This window comes from Protopterus annectens, chromosome 16.part0 (genome assembly GCF_019279795.1).
Source record: "Protopterus annectens isolate FY-2018-M chromosome 16.part0, PAN1.0, whole genome shotgun sequence".
In the NCBI taxonomy this organism is placed as follows: domain Eukaryota; kingdom Metazoa; phylum Chordata; order Ceratodontiformes; family Protopteridae; genus Protopterus; species Protopterus annectens.
Window position 1 is genome coordinate 367488637 of NC_056750.1, and position 23836 is coordinate 367512472.

The window sequence follows — 23836 nt, forward strand, 5'->3', positions numbered from 1 at the left end:
ACAAAATAATCAGATTCTGCACAGTCAACTCAGAACCTTAAATCTGGCTGCATGCAGATAATGTAGCCACTCAGACCACACCTCTCTCTAAAGCTATTATGGATGTCATTTTAGAAGCCAGGAGGCCCAGCACTAGGAAATCTTGTGCAGAAAAATGGAAGAGATTCTGTGCTTGGAACCAGGCACAAGGACTCGAACCACTTGTTCCAAATATACCTCAGATTTTACAATACCTTACTGAGATGCTGGACAAAGGCCACTCCTTCTCATCAATTAAGATCCATGCCTCTGCCATTTCAGCTCATTACAGTACGGAACCTCATATTTTCTCTCATCCACTACTAAGACAGTACCTCAGAGGGGCAAAAAACATAAGACCCCCAAGGAGAGCACCGATACCTACATGGGACCTCAATTTTGTTTCAGAAAAGCTCACACTGCCTCCTTTTGAGCCAGCCAATACAGCTGATATAAAATTCTTATTCTGGACAACTGCTCTGCTCCTAGCAATAACTTCAGCAAGAAGTCTCTCAGAGTTACAGGCGTTAATGGCAGTGGAACCTTTCATCATTTTTCATCCGGACAGGGTTTCTCTAAGGACAAACCCAACATTTATGCCAAAGGTAGTATCCAGTGTGGCTCTTAACCAAACCATTCATTTGCCAACATTTTATCCAAATCCCCAGAATAAAGGGGAGAGACTTCTGCACGCTTTGGACATAAACAGCTGCGCTTCTATTTGGACAAAGCAAAAGCTTTCAGAAAAACTGAGCAACTGTTTGTAGCTTATGCTGCAGGATAACAAGGAAAACCTGTCTCAAAGCAGACTGTTTAAAAATGGATAAGACACTGCATTCATTTCTGATAATCACAACATGGCAAATCAGTGCCTAAAGGCATGAGGCCACATTCAACCAGCGCAGCATCCACTTCAGCAGCCTTCCTCAGAGGAGTACCAATCAAAGACATTCTAGAGACTGCAACCTGGAGTTCAGTGCACACTTTCACCAAGCTCTACCACTTACCTCTCTACTCTAAATCCAGAGCAGGCTCTGCCACTGTAGTTCTGCAGGGCCTTGTAGCCTCTCCTAATCCTATTTAGGCCCAGCCACCCAACCTCAGCTTTGGGATTCAACCCAAGTGTAATGACTGCAACAGTGAAACACGAAAATAGCACAGTTGTGTACCTACCATAAATGTAGATGTTAGAGTGTATTCACTGTTGCAGTCCAGGTTACCCACCATCCCCCTTTTCTTTGCTGGGACTTATCTGTACTTCTCTATCCTATACAACCTATGTGGTGTATTTGCTAGTAGATGAAGGAAATGTTTATTTTACTGCATGCATACTTATTGGCATAATTTTTAGCTTTCCAGTTTGGGGGCACCTGACATCTGGGGCAAGAAAAACTGAAGAAAATGGCGTGTGCTGCATCTTTTATACCCCTGGCGCACTGACGTCAGGGAAGAGGCGACAGCAACCGATGCCAGACCTAGACTTTGGAATTCTGGCCGACTGTGTGTAGCCTGCCAGCAGGATAACCCAAGTGTAATGACTGCAGCAGTGAATACACTTGAACATCTACATTTATGGTAGGTACACAACTGTACTTTCTTCCTCCCCTAGACCTTGTAAAGGGTCCAGAAGATCGCCTTACTCCAGACCCCCTTATTCCCCAGGGACCTGCCAAGCAGCCCTTTCCCGACTAGAGAGGTCCCACCTCAGCATGACTGCCCGAATAGACTCCCTCTATCCGCCTGCCTTAAACAATGCATTCCCTTCTGGAAAACAGTTACCTCAGATACTTGGGTGCTCTCCATCATCCAAAAAGGATATTTTCTATCTTGGAAGGAAAAGCCAAGGTCCAAAATATTTCCCTTCCCTCCAAGTAGCCAGCTACATTTATTCCCTCTCATATTGAAAGAACTCCTGACTCTAGGAACCATAGAACCAGTTCCTTCAGGACAGGAAGGAAAAGGCTGCTATTCCCACCTTTTCCTAGTCCCCAAAAAGGATGGCCCTTGGAGGCCAATTCTGGACTGATCCTATTCAAACCTTTTCCTAAAGGTTCCGTCCTTCAGGATGCTTTCCCTGTATTTAATTTATTTATTTGTGTTTTTCACTGAATATTAACTCAACTGAAGTTGTGGCCGTCTCTCTACAGTTAGTTTCCCACCCACTCTCCCTGTTCTTGTTTTGCTATTAATGTTGGTGGCTTTGAAATTGCCCGCCCCTCTTGTAGATTTGTATTTGGATACTCCTTCTGGGCCCATCTCATTTGCTCACTCAACTGAGTGCAGTGAGATCATGTTCTGATTTCAGGCTCTCCTACTTTGTACAAAGAGAGCATTTGGGAAGGTCAACCCCTGTAGCCTCTTAATCCTGCTCTGTTCCTTCCCTCAAAAAAATTATATATATATATATATATATATATATATATATATATATATATAATGTGCGTGTGTATATATGTGTATATATATATACATATATATAAATATATATATTCATCTGCTCTTACTGTAACTGTCTTAGTTGCTCTTTTGCGTGCTGTTATCTGTTCAGTCGCTGTTACTCTGCACTTATTACTGCTTGTTAGTAGCCTTCTAATTTACTGCCTTCTGCACTTGTTTTTTAGTCATTTGTTAATTTAAGTGCATTTATTTGAAGTGTAATTGCTGTAGTGTTGCTACATGCTCGGGTGTGCTGGCCTGCACTTTTCTGTAACAAAAAAAAATTCTAAGCTTGTTTCCTGCCTTTCTGTAAGTCCAGATACAGACTTGCTGTATCCTGGACTATTGGTAAGCTTCTGAGCCCCCCAAGCCTTTCTGTGTTAGAGGGAAGCCTTCTAGCTTATCAGTGGGAGTGGTAAGCACTAGGTAGCCTATCTACCACAGGAGGAGTGGTTTCTGGCCCAGAAATTATAGTTTATTGGCCGTTTGGGAAGCTTTTCCATCTCTTTCAACCTTCTGATTTAAAAGCCTGTGTTTGCACTTGTTTCCTGCCTTTCCTGTTGCTAGTCTAGTCCAGATACAGATTTGATGTATCCAGGACCCTTTGTAATCTTCTGAGCCCCCCAAGCCTTTCTGTGTTGGGGGGAAGCCGCCTAGCTTATCAGTGGGAGTGGTAAGCATCAGGTAGCCTATCTAACACAAGAGGAGTGGTCCCTGGCCCACAAATTGTAGCTTTTTGCTGTTTGAGCAGTTTTTCCATCTCTTTCAACTTTCTGGTTTGAAAGCCACACTTGTGCCTGTTTCCCGCCTTTCCTATAACTAGCCTAGTCCGGTTACAGAGTTGCTGTATCCAGGATTGTTAGTAAGCTTCTGAGCCCCAATCCTTTCTGTGTTGGAGGAAAGCTTTCTCGCTTGTCAGTAGGAGTGGTAAGCATTAGGTAGCCTATCCTCCACAGGAAGTGAGTTTTGGCCCATTAATTGTAGTTTATTTGGCCGTTTGGGCAGTTTTCCATCTCTTTCAACTTGCTGGCTTAAAAGCCTACATTTGTACTTGTTCCCCACTTTTCCTGTAACTAGTCCAGTCCAAGTACAGATTTGCTGTATTCCAGGACTCTTTATAAGTTTCTGAGCCCTCCAAGCCTTTCTGTGTTGGACGGAAGCCTTCCAGCTTATCAGTGGGAGTGGTAAGCATTAGGTAGCCTATCTACCACAAGAGGAGTGGTTCCTGGCCCAGAAATTGTAGCTATTGGCCGTTTGGGCAGTTTTTTTCCATCTCTTTCAACGTTCTGGTTTAAAAGCCACACTTGAGCTTGTTTCCCACCTTTCCTGTACAAGTACAGAGTTGCTGTATCCAGGACTATTGGTAAGCTTCTGAGCCCCGCATGCCTTTCTGTGTTGGAGGAAAGCCTTCTAGCTTATCAGTGGGAGTGGTAAGCACTAGGTAGCCTGTCTACCACGAGAGGAGAGGTTCTTCGCCCAGAAATTAGTTTATTGACCATTTGGTCAGCTTGTCCGTCTCTTTCAACTTTCTGGTTTAAAAGACCACATCTGCGCTTGTTTCCCATCTTTCCTGTAACTAACCTACTGGTAGCACTAGAAAGCCTTTAACTGATACAAGCCTTGTAGCTTAGGAGAGAGACACTGGAGTGATTAAGTATCAGTTTTCTGTAATTTCTTGCTGTACGTAACTGTTTTCCGCCTAAACGCAGGTTTTCCAGCGTTTATTGTGATTTAAAAGCTTGTTTTTTTCACATATTGTACTTATTTGCCTGCACTTTTAAAAAGTTTTTTGTTTAATTTAAGTGTTGTAGGCTACACACTAAAGTGCAATAGCCTTTTCTGATCGTTTGCAGTCGTTTAAAGCTGTTTTAAGTGTATTTTTTACTGTTTGTCTTTTAAAAAAAAAAAAAAAATCCTGGTTTCCCACCTTTCTAAGCTAGTATAATCCAGTTTTCAGGCTAGAGCTGAATTCAGGGCTGTCATACTAGTTTCTGAGTTGCCCATACCTTACTTGGATAGAAGGAAGTTTCTGTGTTCACCTGTGAGAGAGGGGAGCTTTGAGCAACCTATCTGTCCCTGGAGGAGTGGTTCCAGCCCAGAAGTTAGTAGTTTATTGGCCATTGTGGGCTAATTTCTCTCTCTTTTATTTCCCTACTATAAACACCGCGTTTGCATGGTTTTGCACACCGGGCAGTGCCGGTTAGCTATGGTTAAATTATTCCCGGCTCCAGTAAGTCTCCTCTTCAGTTTTTCCCTTGAAACTAGTCTAGCTCTCAACCTAAGCACTCAAAAAGCATCTTACAGCCCAACACTTGCTCAGACCTAATAGCAAGCACTAATATACCCTGACACTGATTGCCCAGCAGGGCAAGGCTCTTCACCCCTCACCAACCAAGCAACTAAGCAGCTCACCCTGCTATTCAGGCATGACCAAAGGGCAGCTTTAGGTGCACTCTCCAGTCCAGCTGGTGAATCTGGGTATCCTTTGGCAATGTTACAACTGCCTCACTTACACAGACAACCCCCTCCTCCTACCACAAAACACTAACGTATGTGTGAGATGCAATTATACAGCCAAACTGGAAGCTAAGCTATCTCCACCCAAGACTGGAACAGTCAAGAGGAGAAGGTTAACACTTGCACCACAACTCCAGCCGCACGCAGACCTACTAAAACAGCACTGGCAAAAAATACACATAAATACACAAAATCATACTCTGAGGCTCTAAATAAAAACCTGTAAAAGCATCAGACACCTCCAAAGCAGACACCCAAACAACCTGCACTTCCCGTCACAAACCAGACAACACACAAAACACAAAATCAGTGTGCCGCACAATCACAGCCCTTAAGGCGAAATAACATATCTAACACACTAGTAATAGGTGACTCTATAGTCAGGCACACTGACATCCCACTCACTAGGCTGGACAAGTAGAAGGTTACTGTTAGCTGCCTGACAGGAGCCAGAATCCGCCACATAACACATGCACTCTGGTTACTCCAAAACGAGTACAAATATGAATCTGTCATTGTTCATGTTGGTGTGAATGACCTTAGACGTACCTCCCTGGACTACATGAAGAGAGACCGTGAAGAGCTCTCTGATATTGTAGCCCAGGCTTGTATGACCTTGAGCCTGAGTAGCATCCTGCCCTCACCAAGAATGATACGTCAGTATAAAGAAAAAATATCAATTTCAACAATTGGCTAAGCTGCTGGTGTCATTCAAAGGGGATCCAGTGTCTGTCAGCTTGGGACGACATGCTCGACAAGCCGCGTTGCTTCACAAGAGACTGCTTGCACCTTTCACCCCTAGGCTTTCGAATACTGGCCAAGGCTCTTGCTGCCCCCAAAGTGCCTTTTTAGGCAAGGCTCAAACGTCAAACCCACCTCCGTAAACAGCAAAATTAACAAAAAACTGAGGGTTATGCTACTTGACGCCAGGAGTTTAAATCTCAAAATGCCATCGCTCGAAGCACTCCTCAGTATGGAGAATGTCGACATCTGTGCAGTAACTGAAACCTGGTTCAAGGCTCCAGAGAGCACCCCTGCACTACCAGGCTACAACTCATGCCACACTTTTCGGCCACAGAACACGGACCGAAACACAAAAGGAGGGGGTGTATCCATATTCATCAAGGATACCTACACCTCCTGTTTAGTGACGCAGCATGATACCTCTAAGATCATCCATATGCAACTAACATCGGGCAAATCTGCATTACAAATTGTAGCCTGCTGCAGGTCACCCTCCATGACCCAGGACCACCCACCACCTTTCTGGAGACACTGGAAAACATGAAGGTCCTACCAAACACCCTGATATTAGGCAATTTCGATTACCCTACCATTCACTGGGAAAACTACTAGAGTACAAACTTCTAGGCCCAGCGCTTCCTGTAATTCATCAACTCAAACACTGTGGATCAGCTGGTAAACTGTCCTACCAGAGGTGAAAACATATTGGACACGGTCATCACCAACATGGGCGACAGGTGTTCCACACCAGAGGTCAACCCGTCACTGGTTAGATCAGACCATAAACTAATCACTCTGGATGTTCACACTCCCACCACCACCCACAACTAAGGAAACCACAGTAAAAACACTTTTCTAAAGCAAACTTCACCTTAAGACAGAGGTGGTAAGTTTCACAGCCCCCATGCAAAAGGATAATGCTGCCCAAGATGCCGAAACCTTTAGAAATGCAGTCTCTGAGCACCTACAAGGATGCATGGATCGTACCATCCCTAGCAAAACCAAGACTCACTCCTTTAAGAGAGGGAAACCAGTTTGGTGGACCCCTGCAATAAACGGGCTATACAATAGAAGGAGGAAACTAGTTCAGAAAAAAAGCGAATCCCAAGAAGGAAAGACATCCCTGATCAGTATCCGTAAGAAACTGAGGTCCCTCACAAAATCATCCAAGGCCAACTTCGAAAGACAAATAGCCAAGGATTCAAAAGATAACCACAAAGCCTTCTTTAGCTATGTTAAGAATCTAAGTGGCAACTTGCAGATATCCACTGAACTAGTGCAAAATAGCACAAAATATATTGAACCTACAGATACTGCCAACATCCTGTTAGATAGATTCAGTGCAAACTTCACCCCCCTCTCACCTCCAAAAGGGCCCACAACAATACCGGAAAAGTGTAGTGTCTCAAAAATCACAGACGCACAGGTGAAAACAGCCCTTTCAAAAGCCAAAAACAGCGTCATTGGGACCAGATGGTGTCCCAGGCTGCGTCTTGCACGAACTACAGAACAAACTAACCCCTCACCTAAACACGCTGTTTAACCTCAGCCTCTCCACAGGCTACGTACCCATAGAATGGCACGCAGCAACGGTTATTCCTGTTTACAAAGGAGGGGCCACAACTGACTCTGGTAACTATCGCCCCATAAGCCTGACTAGCCTGGTCTGCAAGGCTATGGAGCGCATCATCATGGAACTCATTAACAAAGACATTGAGAACCTCCAAACACTTGAACCGACCCAGTTCAGCTTTAAGGGCAGATCATGCCTGTTAAACCTGGTTGACTACTTCGAGACAGTCACCAAGGCCATAGATGAGGGAAAGGTGGTTCACACAGCCTACATTGACCTCGCCAAGGCTTTTGACACCATTCCCCACTCTGGTATTACAGAAAAACTCACCAGCCTGAGCATAAACTCCTACGTCACGAGATGGGTTGCCAACTGGCTTACAGTAGAACTCACACGGTAAGAATAGCGGGCTCCAGGTCCAACTCTAAAACAGTCACAAGTGGTGTCCCGCAAGGCTCGGTCCTGGGACCCCTACTGTTCGGCGTATACTTCTCAGAAGTGCAGGTAAACACAGGAGGACTATGGCTAACCAAGTTCGCCGATGACTGCAAACTGGGAGCCATAATTGACTCTCCGGCTGACCGACATCCTCCAAAAGGGCCTTACTGAGAAGGACAACTGGTATCATGGCCTCAAGCTAAATGCCAAAAAATGCATAGTCATCCTGTTTGGAAAAAACAAAACACCCACGAATTACCACATAGGTGGCAGCCCCCTTGATGCAGAAGAGGTAATGAGATCTGGGGACCCAGGTATATATTAATCTCTCCTTTGACAATCATATTGCCAAAGTAGTTAGGAAATCCTTCTATGTGCCCCATCTAATTACTAAAGGGTTCGCATCTAGAAATAAAGAGCTTATAGTGCGCCCCTCTACTCGTTACTCATTAGACCCATCACAGAGTACAATGCCCCATTTGGGATGTACCTTACAAGACTCTTCCAACAGCTGGAAAGACCACAAAAGTACTTCACCAAGAGGATTACTGGTCTCAAACATATGTCGTATGCAGCCCGACTGAAAAAAAAAACTCTGGCTGTACTCAGTGGCATATCGCATACTCAGAGGTGATGTTCTTCATGTTTCACTGTTGCAGTCATTACACTTGGGTTATCCGGCTGGCAGGCTACCCTCAGTCGGCCTGAATTCCAAAGTCTAAGTCATGCGTCGGTTGCTGTCGCCTCTTCCCTGACGTCAGTGCGCCAGGGGTATAAAAGATGCAGCCGACACCATTTTCTCCAGTCTTTCTTGCCGCGCGGTGCCTGAAGCATAAGCAAGTTCGCAAGTGCCAGTTGGCTGACTCCTGAGATTTTCGTGTTCGAATTTCAGATCTGAAGTCTTCATTAAAAACTAAGTACCCCATTAGGAACTTTTTTCTTGCTCCAGACCGATGTCAGAAAAAGTTAATAATTGTATTTCTTATGGGAAGCAAATACCTCATAAGGACTTTCATTCTTACTGTATTCCTTGCCTAGACCCTGACCACAACGTTTCTAGTTGTCGGTTTTGTGCTAAATTTAACCAACGCACTATTAAGTGTCGGTACGATTTTGCATTACACTATTCTGGCAGAAGATTTAATTATACGATGTCGGATAGCCATCCGACTACCGGAATTAACAAGAAAAACAAAGAAAAAGAAAAGGACAGGCATCCGAGGTCCAAAACCGACGAATAGACTTCTTCTAAGCCAGTCACCGGTTTTCAGTGAGGCGCCTTTGCAGCCCCTGACGCCCGCTACTTTAGACCCGCAGTTCACTACCGACTCCCACAAGGAGTCGACTAGGCCGCTGGAAGCTTAAGGTATTGGACCTTCGGAGACTATTCCCTCAGATTTTTCCGGAGCCACTGAGCGGGCATCGGCTTCTGAGAGTGTTTTTAGACCTACTCAATTATACATTAAAGCGACTTCAGCTTCAAAGGCAAAGACTAAAGCACCTTTAAAGGCAAAGAAACAAGTACAACAGCTTCATGGACAGGCCTCCATGCCCAAAAAAACAGATGCTCAAAATGGCCGAAGACTTAATTACTGTGATCAGGGGTTCCCATTCCCCACCTGATAAAAGGCCTAGGCAAGAGACAGAATATGAATCTTCAGATCAGGTTTCCATTTCATCTGATTCTTCTTCTGATCAGGAATACTCTTCCTCCCTATGAGGATTCTGATGCTGAAGAATCTATCCCTTCAGCTTCTCCTCTTGAGGATTACTCTTTTGGGGAAACTTTGCGTACCATGAGGGAGCATTTCCACTGGGAGAGCCAAGATTTTTTAGAATCTAAGAAAAGGCTCAGAGACTTCCTTTTTAGTACCACAACACAGACCCCTAGCTATTCCACCTGTTAGACATTGTAGATGATGTATTTTCAGAGTCCAGTCTGACCCCTGACACTCTACCTCCAGCTCCTGTTAAGCCGGACAGGTACTACAGGGTTCCTGATTTTCATAAATTCCTTTTCTAAAACCTTGCTGCTGACCCAGAAACTATCTCTCAGGGTCCCAAGGGGGTCAAGGCTTCCACTGCAAAAAACCCTACCCCCTCTGACAAGGATTCTAGGGCACTGGACAGATGGGGAAAAAAGATTTACACTTCTGCTACCTTGGCTATAAGGGCTTTAAATTGTCAGTTTCGTATGCTCAGATATCAGCAATATATTATGTCACTGCTTAAACAAAAAATGTCGATAAATTCTGAATGTGCAGAAAACAAAGAAATGCAGGATTTATTGCATGCAGCTGAACAAGTTGGAAAGCATACCTTGCTTATGCAATGTGGTTTTGATTCTTTGGAGGCCTCCTGCAGGGCCTCTGTTACGGGTTCTGTCATCAGGAGGCATGCTTGGTTAAAGGAACAAAATATGCCTGATCATGTCAAAGCAAAATTATTAGATGCTCCATTACAGCATGATAGCTTGTTTGGTGTTAAAGCAGAAGAGGTGTTAAAGAAAATGGAGGACAAAGCTAAATCTATGCAAACGGTTAAGGATTTCTTACAGGTACAGCCTCCAAGATTTAGCAGACACTGGCCTACAAAGAATTGGTCCTTTCCAGTGTCAGACAGACTACAAAGGGGCAGATACAGACGCCCAAGAGGCAGATCCCAGCCCCCAAGGTTTGTACAGGTCTAAACAATGGGGTGCTTCTACCTCCAAAAGTGGTGAAGACAAATCACAGCCATACAGGAAACAGTGCCAATGACTTCCCCCTGCCTGCACCAAGCACGTATCTTCTGACAGCATCCTTAGGGGGGAAACTAGCACTTTTTTCTCAAAATCGGCACATAATAACCCAGGACAAATGGGTCCTAAACATAGTGTCACAAGGCTACAAGTTTCACTTCCATACCCTGCCAAGGACAAATGGTTGACCAGACCTGCCAAAACATCAATGGGCAGAGGCCAAAAGCAAGTCTCATCCCTCATGGGCATGAGGGCCATTCAACAAGTACCAGAGCAAGAGCAGGGACAAGGATTTTATTCAAGACTGTTCTTGTTACCAAGAAAGAACAAGACCTGGAGACCAATACTGGACCTGTCTATTCTAAACACATATCTGGATATATCAAAATTCAAAATGTTGACTTTTCAGCAACTTCTGCCCATGCTGGGCAAGAAGGTTTGGCTTGAGACTTTAGACCTAAAAGAGGCATACCTGCATGTCCCAGTCAGACAAACGTGCAGAAGATACCTCAGATTCAAAGCTGGCTTAATGCACTACCAATTCTCTGCACTGCCCTTTGGCTTATCTACTGTGCCCAGGGTCTTCACAAAGTGCCTGGCACCAGTAATTGCATTCTGCAGACAAAGAGGAATACAAATATATCCTTACTTGGACGATTGCCTCATTCAAGCAGAGAACAAGGACATTCTACTACGGCATCTGGCGTTTGTAAAGAGATTTCTAACAGGCCTTGGGTACACAGTCAACGAAAAGAAATCAAAACTAGTACCCACTCAAAAGATGATATTCCTGGTTGCAAGCTTAAATACAACTGCCCAGATGGCTTATCTCATGCCAGACAAAGGCAACTGACTACCTATTTCAACCAGTTGGCAACAAAGGCCCAGTTATCTGCAAGAAAAATTCTGCAGGCTTTGGGCTTCATGGCATCCTGCATTCTACTAATTCCATATGCGAGATTGCATATGAGGAAACTTCAATGGTATTTAAAAAGTGTTTGGACTCAACATTTCCACAGCCTGGAAACAATAATTGCCCTCATTCCCTGCCTGCAACAGGAGTTTCGATGGTGGGCAAAGGCTTGTCACCATAACAAGGCACAGCCATTCACTTTACCCCCAGCCAGGCAGACATTAACAACGGATGCATCAGATTATGCCTGGGGGGGCCCACATGGCAGGAAGATATATTCAAGGCACATGGTCCGCAAACCAAATGCATCTACATATCAGTCAAAAAGAGATGCTAGCCTGACTGCCTTCAAGGACCTACTTCATCCAGGACAACTACTGATACAGACAGACAACACCACGGTCATGTGGTATATAAACAAGCAGGGAGGCAGTCATTCTTACCCCCTTTGCAGACTAGCCATGACTTTGTGGGACACAGCATTGACTTACCAAGTACATCTGCAGGCACAATTCCTGCCAGGAAAGATAAATACTCTGGCAGACGAACTAAGCAGAAACCTCATGGATCCCCACGAGTGGAAATTGGATCCACAAGTCTTCAGCATGATAACAAGGAAATGGGGATGCCCAGATATAGGTCTATTTGCCTCTCCTCACAACTACCAACTAAAAAGATTCTGCACAAGGACTTATCACAGACAAGGATGGAAAGTGGACGCCCTATCTTTCAGCTGGAAAAGCTTAGCAGTATATGCCTTTCCTCCACTGCCTCTCCTCTCCAAGGTACTCCTAAAGGTCAGACGAGAAGCCAAAGATGATGCTGATTGCCCCAAACTGGCCCTGCCAGTACTGGTATCCAATCCTAAGGAACTTGTCTCAATGCCCGCCTTGGACCTTGCCTCAAATACCTCATCTACTATCCCAACAAAACAATTAGATCCTGCAAAGCCAACTAAAGACCTTAAATCTGGCAGCATGGCGAATAATGTAGTCATACAAAACGTGCCTCTCACTAAGGCTGTGATGGATGTCATTTTGGAGGCCAGAAGACCTAGTACCAGAAAATGTTACGCTGAAAAATGGAAGAGATTCTGTGCTTGGAACCAGGCACAAGGAATTGACACAGCTGTACCAAATATTCCTCAGATTTTGGAATACTTAACTGAGATGCTGGACAAAGGCCTATCCTTTTCATCTATTAAAATTCATGCCTCTGCCATTTTGGCTCATTACAATACAGAGCCACCAATCTTTTCTCATCCTTTAAGGCAGTACCTCAGAGGAGCCAAAAACTTAAGGCCTCCAAAGAGATCACCAATACCTGCATGGGACCTCAATTATGTCTTGGAAAAACTCACCCTGCCTCCTTTTGAGCCAGCCGCTACAGCTGACATAAAGTTTTTATCTTGGAAAACAGCTCTCCTCCTAGCAATAACCTCTGTAAGACGAGTCTCAGAGCTACAGGCACTCATGGCTGTGGAACCTTTTACCAGACAGGGTTTCTCTGAGGATAAACCCGACATTTATGCCTAAGGTAGTCTCCGGTGTAGCCCTCAACCAAACTATTCATCTGCCTACTTTTTATCCAAACCTGCAGAATAAGGGGTAGAGAATTCTGCATTCTTTGGACATACACAGACAGCTACGCTTCTACTTGAACAGAACCAAAGCTTTCAGAAAGACAGAGCAACTACTAGTGGCATATGCTGCAGGATCACAAGGAAAGGCCATCTCAAAGAAGACTATTTCAAAGTGGATAGGCCACTGCATTCGTTTCTGCTATTCACAACATGGCAAGCCCGTACCTAAGGGCATTAGGCCACATTCAACCAGAGCAGCAGCCACTTCAGCAGCCTTCCTCAGGGGAGTACCAACCAAAGACATTTTAGAGACTGCTACCTGGAGTTCATTGCACACCTTTTCAAAGCACTATCATTTACCACTCTACTCTAAATCCAGGGCAGGCTTTGCCACTGCAGTTCTGCAGGGCCTCATAGCCGCTCCTAATGCTATTCAGCTCCAACCTCTCAACCTTAGCTTTGGGATTCAACCCAAGTGTAATGACTGCAACAGTGAAACACGAAGAACATAGTACAGTTGTGTACACTTACCATAAATGTAGATGTTTGAGTGTATTCACTGTTGCAGTCCAGGTTACCCACCCACCATCCCCCATATCTTTGCTGGAACTTATCTAAACATCCTATGTGGTGTATTTGCTTGTAGATGAAGGTATAATATATTTTGGTGCATGCACGTTTTATTGGCATATTTTTAGCCTACCCTTTTGGGCGCACCTAACATCTGGGGCAAGAAAAACTGAAGAAAATGGCGTCGGCTGCATCTTTTATACCCCTGGTGCACTGACATGAGGGAAGAGGCAACAGCAACCGACACAAGACCTAGACTTTGGAATTCAGGCCGACTGAGGGTAGCCTGCCAGCAGGATAACCCAAGTGTAATGACTGTAACAGTGAATACACTCTAACATCTACATTTATGGTAAGTGTACACAACTGTACTATCTCTGCCTGACTTGCAAAGCCATGTCCAACTCAGAATTGATGGGCATGCTCCACCTAAAGAAATCCAAGTGACTGTGAGCCATGCGCTTTAGTGAGCTAAACCTCGCCAGAACAATGAATAGAACATGCTGGAGGGATAGATTCCAGTCAGACAAAATTCCAAATTACATCAGGCAGAGCCCCTCACTAACACTCGAGAAATCTTGACGAGTGGATGGGTAACAGGAAATGCACCTCTGGGATCACTTCATTGGCTCTGCATGACAGAGGATCAGTTAATCAGTGGGGTGGCGAAAGCCGACACACTCTGGCTAGGCTTGTAAATCCCCTCGGGCAGATAGCCTAGTACCTACCTATGAACCTTGCTGCCCCTCCTTCCACCCAATGCCTTCATGGTCATTTGGATCTAAAGGGTGCCTACCTGCACATCCCTGTCAGACCCTCCCACAAGAGGTTTCTGCACTTCACTGGACATTCTTCACACTTTCAGTTTACAGCCGTGCCCTTTGGCTTGTCTACTGCTCCTAGAATATTTACAAAGTATCTTGGCCCCCAGCCATTGCCTATTGCAGAACCAAGGGACTCCATATCAACTCTTATCTGGACGACATTCTTATTCTGGCAGAAGCAGAATCCACCCTGCAAAACCATCTCTCATTCACAGTGAATCCTCCACAACTTGGGCTTCACTATCAACCTCCAGAAGTCCATTTCTTCTTTCTCAGCAGGGCAAAGTTTTCCTAGGCTGCAGGATAAGAACAGACTTGATGAGATCCTTTCTCCCACTGGGCAGAGTGCAGTCTCTCTCCAGCCATTTTCAAAGCCTACTTACGAAATCCCATCTCTCTGCAAGACAATTTCTATAAGTCCTAGGTCTCATGGCAGCAACCATTCCCATGCTCCCGTTAGCCAGGATGCACACGAGAAAATTCAAATGGTACTTAAAAAAATGTATGGTCTCAAAGCCAACATTCATTTGACAAGCTTATTCCCCTCCTGCCCTGCCTAACAGCAGAAGTAAAATGGTGGGTTCAGCAGGTCTCTCAGAACCAGAGCATCCCACTCCAATTATCGCCTATCACTCAAACCATGCACACACAGATGCATCAGATTTAGGGTGGGGAGCATAGTTCAACGGCTTCAGGGTACAGCGTCAGGACCCTGAATTTCAAAAGCAAACACATCAATGTCAGGGAAATGACGGCAGTATTACTGGCTCTCAAAGCTTTCCTTCCAGTCTTACAACCAGGCCTGCTACACATTGTGACAGACAACACAACTGTCATGTGGTACCTCAACAAGGAATGAGGGACAAAGGCATACCAGTTATGCCAGATGACTTTACAAATCTGGGAAATAGCAACCAGACCCAACCTCTTACTTACAGGCCTCTTACATCCCCTCTCAAGAAAACAAAGAAGCAGACTTGCTTAGCAGAGCATCCTCCCCTCAGCACAAATGGATGTTGCACAGGGAAACCTTCTTAGACAGTCCACCAGTTGGGCACACCTCAAGTGGATCTGTTTGCCCCCCCCCCCCCCAACAGACAGATTTTGCTCCAGGGATCCCACTCCACTAGCATGGAGAGTGTATGCCTTCAACTTTCCATGGCAAGGAATGTTCCTGTACGCTTTTCCCTCTAATACACCAGGTCCTACTGAAGATCAACAAGGATCAACCAAAAATCTTGCTGGTGACTCCCTGTTGGCCAAGGCAACACTGGTTTCCCCAGTCTTCAATCCCTAGCCAAGGGCAAGCACCACATGTTAACCCATAAGGTGGACCTACTCACCCAAAAAAGGGATCTCTCATTCACCCTCACCTGCCTTTACTGCATCTGACCCATTGGGTGATCAACTTGTGATCCATTTCAGACAGCTGTACTCTGAAGACGTGGTCTCAGTCCTGAGGGAGGCAAGTAAAACATCTACCAGAAAAAAATTGTCCAAATGGCATAGATTCTCAAATTGGTGTTTGCTTAAGAACAGGGACCCCTTTCGGGCACATCCCTCTTTGGTCCTTAGTTATGTATGTGAGCTCATTAAGGAAGGACTAGGTTATTCATCTTAGAAAGTCCACCTTTCTGCCATTTCAGCCTGCTTGCCTTTACAGCCACCTCTGCTCTCAAGACTAGCTGTTAAACTTTTCCTGAGGAGGGGTCTTGCATATCAGACCACCAAGAAAACTCATTCCTCCTCCCTGGGACCTTAACTTCATACTGGAAAAAATAACCCTACCTCCCTTTGAGCCAGCAAGTGCAGCTTCCCTGCAAATGTGCACATGGAAAACCATTCTCTTAGTGGCAATTGCTTCCGCAAGGAGTGTCCGAACTTCAGGCCCTCTTGGCCTGTCCCCCTTACACCACCCTCCACAAGGACAGGGTGACGTTGCGCACTAACCCTTCCTTCATGCCCAAAGTGGTGAGTGAGCTATCTCTTAACCAGTCTATGCATCTACCAACATTCTTTCCCTGTCCATCTAATAAAGCAGAGAGGATCCTTCATTCTCTGCATGTGCACAGATAACTAAGATTCTACTTAGACAAAACAAAATCTTTCAGTAAGTCTGATAAATGCTTCATCTCCTTTCACCCCAGGGCTCTGGATAAAGAAGTCTCCAAACAAACCATTTCCTCTTGGATTAGGAAATCCATTATCTTCTGCTACTCTCACCATGGCAAACCATTGCCCCTAGGGGTTAGAGCTCATTCCACCAGAGAAATGGCTACTTCTAAAGCGTTTCTTAAAGGGCTGGACACAGCCTCCATCATGGAAGTTGCTACCAGGTTGACAGTTCACACTTCCACTAAGCACTACAAGCTAGACCACGTCTCCATGGACAGAGCAGGATTTGCCAGGGCAATCCTACAGGGATTCTTAGAATCCTGCAGCTCTGCCCCCACCCATCACTCTTCTAAAATGTGGTACTCTCCCACAACATGAATACTGCAACATAGGAATAGAAGGACATCAAATAGTTGTGTAAAATCTTACCATAACCATAGATGTCCTCTTCCGTGTTGCAGTATTCCTTCCCTTCCTCGATACCCCCTTCTCCTTTTTATGGATGCTTGGTCTACACCTATGTATCCTCTCCCTACAGGCTATTCTGTTCAGCCCTGCATGGACATTTGCTCTTCTGCTTCTCCTTGTGCTTATACACACTTATCTGGGCTTCAGATTCTGAGGTCTGTGTGTGCAGATGTCACATTTATAGTCCCTGGTTTATGGCCCTACATGTGACGTCCCACGCACCTGCAGCAGCCACACTTAAACTTTTGTATAGGAGCCCGATATCACATCGCCTAAGGCCTGGAAATCCCACAGTACGAATACTGCAACATGGAAGAGAAGGACATCTATATTTATGGTAAGATTTTACACCACTATTCTTTCATATCTCTCAGGATTATTGATTTTGACAGATTTACTTTGTCAAGATGGCTTTGCGTTGTAAATTTCTCTTTTCATCTTGTGCCTTTTCATATTTTAACAATCTTTTTCTCTTGACTTTCAGCACATTAAAGCTTTGGGATTACAGCAAAGGAAAGGTATAGTATATTGCCTACATATTTTCATTGATAAAATATTAACTCTTACAGTCAGATGTGTTTTTGTACCGATTTTGCTGTTTCTGCCCAGAAATGTTTGTGTTGGATCCCGCTCACTGTAGTTTGAAAGGAAGCTAGGAAGAGGAATACTTTGTTAAAAAATGCACAGTCTTTTCTTGCAGCTGAACTCTTTGTAGTTCTTCAGTTGTACCTGAGAGGTTTTGTTTACCTTACTAATCAGCAGTGGAAAAGTAGTCACTTGTTATATTTACTGTACTTGGTAGATTGACATGCTCCATGTATGTACCTAGCTATGCATCATTTGAAACCCTAACGTCTCACCAGATGGTGTTTAATTAGCAGCCTGACTGTAAGAAGCCACCTTGGGGAAGGGATGAGAGTTTGGAGTTGAACTCAGCTCATCCATCCCATGGTGTTGATAGTTGTTTTAGTACTATGTAGAAGATGACCCAGTCTCCCTCCAAATTCACAAGCAGGTTGGGGGGTGCAAGTAGGACCAAAGACTGTGTATACTCTAGTCTACCATTTTATGCATGCAGAATCTGAGTTACAAGTGTCTTGTGTTGCCAAGCATTACGCCATGCCTGCTTATAAATAAGGTGAGGGCTGTTTAAGAACATTCATAAACTCCCACAGTATGTCAGCCACTTTGTAAGGCTTTCACCTCTGTCTGCATAGTCTGATGTCAAGAATGGGGCAGAGCAATTAATCTGTTGAGAAGCATAAGCAATAGTTATAGGCAGTTGCAGAAAAAAGATTTAAAATGGTTCTGTACAGTCTGGTTATATTAAAGAACTACATTTGTTACCTACTGGATCTTTAAGGTGAAACATTCATTCTTCAATCTGTAGATTGTTTGGTGAATGTGTGAACATATGATGTTATGTTGTCCAATATCGTCTTCATTCTTACGTGGATGGGTTCGGAGCCATTCCTCGGCTCCGACTCAGCCTAATACACAGCTGGAAGTGTCAAACTTGGCTCATGGCAGGTAGGTATCCCATGATGCAGTGGTGCAACTCTACAGATCTCATTTGCCACTTTACGAGTTTGGATGTGCTGTTCTTGGCCGTGGGAATGTTTTTGTCTTTTTCAGTCTATTAGCTAAAATTTCTAGTAGTTTTGCATTTATAGTGTTTCCTAGTGTGTTTAAATAGATTAAGCGTGTAGCTAATCTTGTCTCCTCCTGCTGTTGGTTGCTGCTTTTTGGCCATCGTTTTTTGCGCAGGCCTTGTTGTATCTCCTAGATGTTCTTCGTGTTTCACTGTTGCAGTCATTACATTTGGGGTAATCTGCTGGCAGGTTGCCCTCAGTCGGCCTGAATTCCAAAGTCTTGGGTCCTGTGTCAGTTGCTGTCTCCTCTTCCATGACGTCAGGGGTGTAAAACATGCAGCCAACGCCATTTTCTCCAGTCTTTCTTGTCGCACAGTGCCCGAAGCAGAAGCATTTTGCAAGCACCAGTCGGCCGACTACTGAAATATTCGAGTTTGAGTTTCAGAACCGAAGTCTTCACTAAAGTTAAGTACCCCATTGGGGAAACTCTTTTTCTTGCTTCATACCGATGTCAGAAAAAGTTAATTGTATTACTTGTGGGAAGCAAATACCTCATAAGGATTTCCATTTATACTGTATTCCTTGCCTAGGCCCTGATCACAATGTGCCTGGCTGTCGGTTTTGTGCTAGATTTAACCAACGCACTATTAAGCGTCGGTATATTTTTGTCCCAAAGTATTTTGGAAACAGATTTAATTACCCAGCAATGTCGTCCGATAGCAATCCGGCTACCGGAGTACACAACAAACGCAAAGAAAAGGACAGAGAAAGGCAGTCGAGATCCAAAACCGACGAAGCTTCTTCTAAGCCAGTCGCCGGTACTTTGAGGTGCTTTCGAGCCTCTGATACCCGCTTACCTCAGAGTCGCAGGCCTCTACCGACACCCATGTGGAGTCCAGCATGCCGCAAGATACTCAAGATATTAGACCAACGGATGTATCTCCCTCGGATGGGTCTGGAGCCGCTGAGCAGGCACTGGCTTCTGTGGGTGTTTTCAGACCTCAACATTTGTATATCAAACCGACAGCTGCAAAACCAAAGACAAAAGCAACTTCTAAAACTAAAAAACTGACGCATAAGCCACGTGCACAGGCCTCTATGCCTAAAAAACAGATGATCATAATGGCTAAAGACCTTATTACCTTGATCAGGGATACCCATCCCCCTCTAGATAAGAAGCCTAGGCAAGACACTGATTATGAATCTTCAGATCAGGTTTCTATTTCTTCTGATTCCTCTTCTGATCAGGAATTATCTATACCTCCCTATGAGGATTCTGATGCAGAGGAGTCTATACCATCTGCATCTTCTCCTGAGGTTATTCATTTGGAGAAATCTTTCATACTTTGAGGGAGCATTTTCACTGGAAGAGTCAAGATTTCTCAGAATCAAAAAAGAGGCTCAGGGATTTCCTTCTCCCTCAGCACAGGCCTTTAGCCATTCCCCCTGTTTTAGACATGTGGATGATGTGTTTTCGGAGTCGAGCTTGACCCCTGACTCCTTACCTCCGGCTCCCAGTAAGCCTGACCGATATTACAGGGTCCCTGACTCACATACATTTTTATTTAGAAACCCTGCTGCTGATCCTGAAACTATTTCACAGGGTCCAAAGGGAGTTAAGGCCTCAACAGCTAAACATCCTACCCTCTCTGACAGAGATTCAAGGGCACTGGACAGATGGGGAAAAAAGGTTTATACATCTGCAACCTTGGCAATCAGGGCCTTAAGCTGTCAATTTCATATGCTTAAGTATCAACAACATGTTATGGGATTGCTGAAACAGAAAATTATGTTGATTTCTGAATGTACAGAAAATAAAGAATTGCAGGAATTATTGCATGCAGCTGAACAGGTTGGAAAGCATACTTTGCAATGTGGTTTTGATTCCTTAGAGGCCTCCTGCAGGGCCGCAGTTACTGGATCTGTTATTAGGAGGCATGCCTGGCTAAAAGAGCAAAATTTGCTTGATCATATTAAGGCTAAATTGCTAGATGCTCCTTTACAGCATGATACTCTGTTTGGTATTAAGGCAGAAGAGGTTTAAAGAAAATGGTAGACCAAGCTAAGGCTATGCAAACTGTTAAAGACTTCTTTCAAGTGCAGCCACCAAGATTCAGTAGACATTGGCCTGCCAAAAATTGGTCCTTTCCTGTCAGACAGAACTCTAAGGGGCAAATCCAGACGCCCTAAGGGTTTCAGATACCAGGTGCAAGATTCCTACAGGTCAAAGCAATGGGGCACTTCTACCGCCAACTCTGGAGGAGATAAAGAGCAAACCTACAGAAACAGTCTCATTGACTTCCCTCTGCCTACACCAAGCACTTATCTTTTTGCGGTACCCTTAGGGGGAAAATTAGCACTTCTTGCTCAAAATTGGCAGTTAATAACCCAGGACAAGTGGGTACTAAACAATAGTATCACAGGGATACAGATTCCATATCCATACTCTGCCAATGGCAAATGGTTGGCCAGATCTGCCAAAAAATCAATGGGCAGAGGCACAGAAACAGGTTACATCCCTCATGGAGATGGGCACCATTCAGCCAGTACCAGAACTGGAAAAAGGACAAGGTGTTTACTCAAGAATGTTCTTGGTACCCAGAAAGGACGAGGCCTGGCGGCCAATACTGGATTTATCGATTTTGAACACATACCTGGACATTCCAAAATTCAAAATCCTGACTTTGCAGCAGCTTCTGCCCATGATGGGCAAGAATGCTTGGCTGGTGACATTAGACATAAAAAAGGCATACCTGCATTTCCCAATAAGACAATCGTGCAGAAGATACCTCAGATTCAAGGCTGTCTTAATGCATTACCAATTCTCTGCACTGCCCTTTGGCTTATCTACTGCACCCAGGGTCTTTACAAAGTCCCTGGCACCAGTAATTGCATTTTGCAGACAAAGAAATATACAAATATACCCTTACTTGGACGCCTGTCTCATTCAAGCAGAAAACCAGGACATTCTTCTTCGACACCTGACGTTTGTGAAAAGGCTTCTAACATGCCTAGGGTACACAATAAATGAAAAGAAATCACAACTGGTACCCTATCAAAAGATAACATTAATGGGTGCAAGCTTGAATACAACTGCCTAGATGGCTTACCTCACGCCAGACAAGCAAAGGCAACTGACTACTTCAAACTGATGGCAACAAAAACCCAGTTAACTGCAAGACAAATTCTGCCGGCATTGGGCTTCATGGCATCCTTCATTCTACTAATTCCATATGCAAGACTGCATATGAGGAAACTTCAGTGGTACCTAAAAAGCTTATGGAGTCAACATTGTCACAGGCTGGAAACAATGATTCCTCTCATTCCCTGCCTACAACAGGAGTTTCTATGGTGGGCAAAGGCATGTCACCAAAACATGTGACGGGCCTTCACTCTACCCCCTGCCAGCAAAACCTTAACAAGAGAGACATCAGATTATGCCTGGGAGGCCCACATGGCAGGAAGATGCATTCAGGGCATATGGACCCCAAAACAAATGCATCTACATATCAACCAGAAAGAGATGCTAGCTGTTCAAAATGCCCAAACAGCCTTCAAGGACTTAATTAATCCAGGACAACTTCTGATAGACGGACAACTCCACAGTCATGTGGTATATAAACAAGCAAGGGGGCACACATACTTACCCCCTTTGCAGATTAGCCATGGCACTGTGGGACACCGCTTTGACCTACCAAATACATCTTCAAGCCCAATTCTTGCCAGGAAAGCAAAGTACTCGGGCAGACGATTTAAGCAGAAACCTTATGGATCCTCACAAGTGGAAACTAAATCCACAAGTCTTCAGCATGATGACAGAGAAATGGGGGAGCCCAGACATGGATCTATTTGCCTCTCCTCAAAATTAGCAATTGAAAAGATTCTGCACAAGGACTTGTCCCGGACAAGCTTTAAAGTGGAAGCCCTATCCTTCAGTTGGAAAAACCGATCAGTTTATGCCTTTCCTCCTCTCTGCCTCTTCTTCCCAAGGTCCTCCTAAAAGTCGGACAAGAGAAACCAAAGATGATACTAATTGCCTGGCCCCGCCAATACTGGTACCCAATCCTAAGGAACTTGTCTCAGTACCCAGCTTGGACCTTACCTCAGACACCTCAACTACTGTCCCAGCAAAACAGTCAGACCCTGCACTATCCGCTCCAGATACTGAACCTGGCAGCATGGCTGATCATGTAGTTATACAAACAAGACTTCTCAGTAAAGCTGTGATGGACGTCATTTTGGAAGCCAGAAGGCCTAGTACTATAAAATCTTATGCTGATAAATGGAAGAGATTCTGTGCTTAGAATGAAGCACAAGGAACTGATACAGCAGAACCAAATATTCCTCCGATATTACAATACTTAACTGAGGTGCTTGACAAAGGCCCATCTTTCTCATCAATTAAAATCCATGCCTCTGCCATTTCAGCTCATTACAATAGAGCCACCAATCTTTTCTCATCCTTTACTAAACCAGTATCTTAGAGCAGCCAAAAATTTAAGGCCTCGTAGAAGATCATCATTACCTGCATGGGACCTCAATTATGTGTTGGAAAAGCTCACCCTGCCCCCATTTGAACCATCTGCTACCGCTGATATAAAGTTCTTATGGAAAACAGCTCTGCTACTAGCAATTACTTCAGCAAGAAGAGTTTCAGAGCTACAGGCCCTCATGGCTGTAGAGCCTTTTATCATATTTTACCCAGACAGGGTGTCTCTGAGGACAAATCCTACATTTATGCCTAAGGTGGTTTCCAGTGTGGCTCTTAACCAAACAATTCATCTGCCAACCTTTTATCCAAATCCACAGAACAAGGGGGAGAGAATTCTGCATTCCTTGGACGTACACAGACAGCTAAGATTCTACTTGAGCAGAACTAAAGCTCTAAGAAAAACTGAGAAATTACTAGTGACATATGCTGCAGGATCAGAAGGAAAGGCTATTTCAAAGCAGACAATTTCAAAGTGGACAAGCCACTACATCCATTTCTGCTACTTTTACACCCTGGTAAACCTGTGCCCAAGGGCATTAGGTCTCATTCCACCAGAGCTGCAGCTACTTCAGCAGCCTTTCTCAGAGGAGTACCAACCAAAGACATTCTAGAGGCTGCTAATTGGAGTTCTGTTCACACCTTTACAAAGCATTATCATTTACCTCTCTACTCTAAGTCCAGGGCAGGCTTTGCCACTGCAGTTCTGCAGGGTCTTATAGCCACACCTAATGCTGTTTAGCTCCAGCCTTCCAACCGTAGCTTTGGGATTCTACCCAAATGTAATGACTGCAACAGTGAAACACGAAGAACATAG

At 44.6% G+C, this 23836-nt stretch overlaps 1 protein-coding gene across 1 annotated transcript in view; it reads left to right on the forward strand.

Moving 5' to 3' along the window:
• WDR5 (WD repeat domain 5) overlaps positions 1-23836 on the forward strand; it is a 1892625-nt gene that overhangs the window by 1323875 nt on the left and 544914 nt on the right. Inside the window, exon 12 of the mRNA XM_044058043.1 lies at positions 17423-17456. Within this exon, the coding sequence (XP_043913978.1) occupies positions 17423-17456 (34 nt within the window). The remainder of the gene's footprint in view (positions 1-17422; positions 17457-23836) is intronic.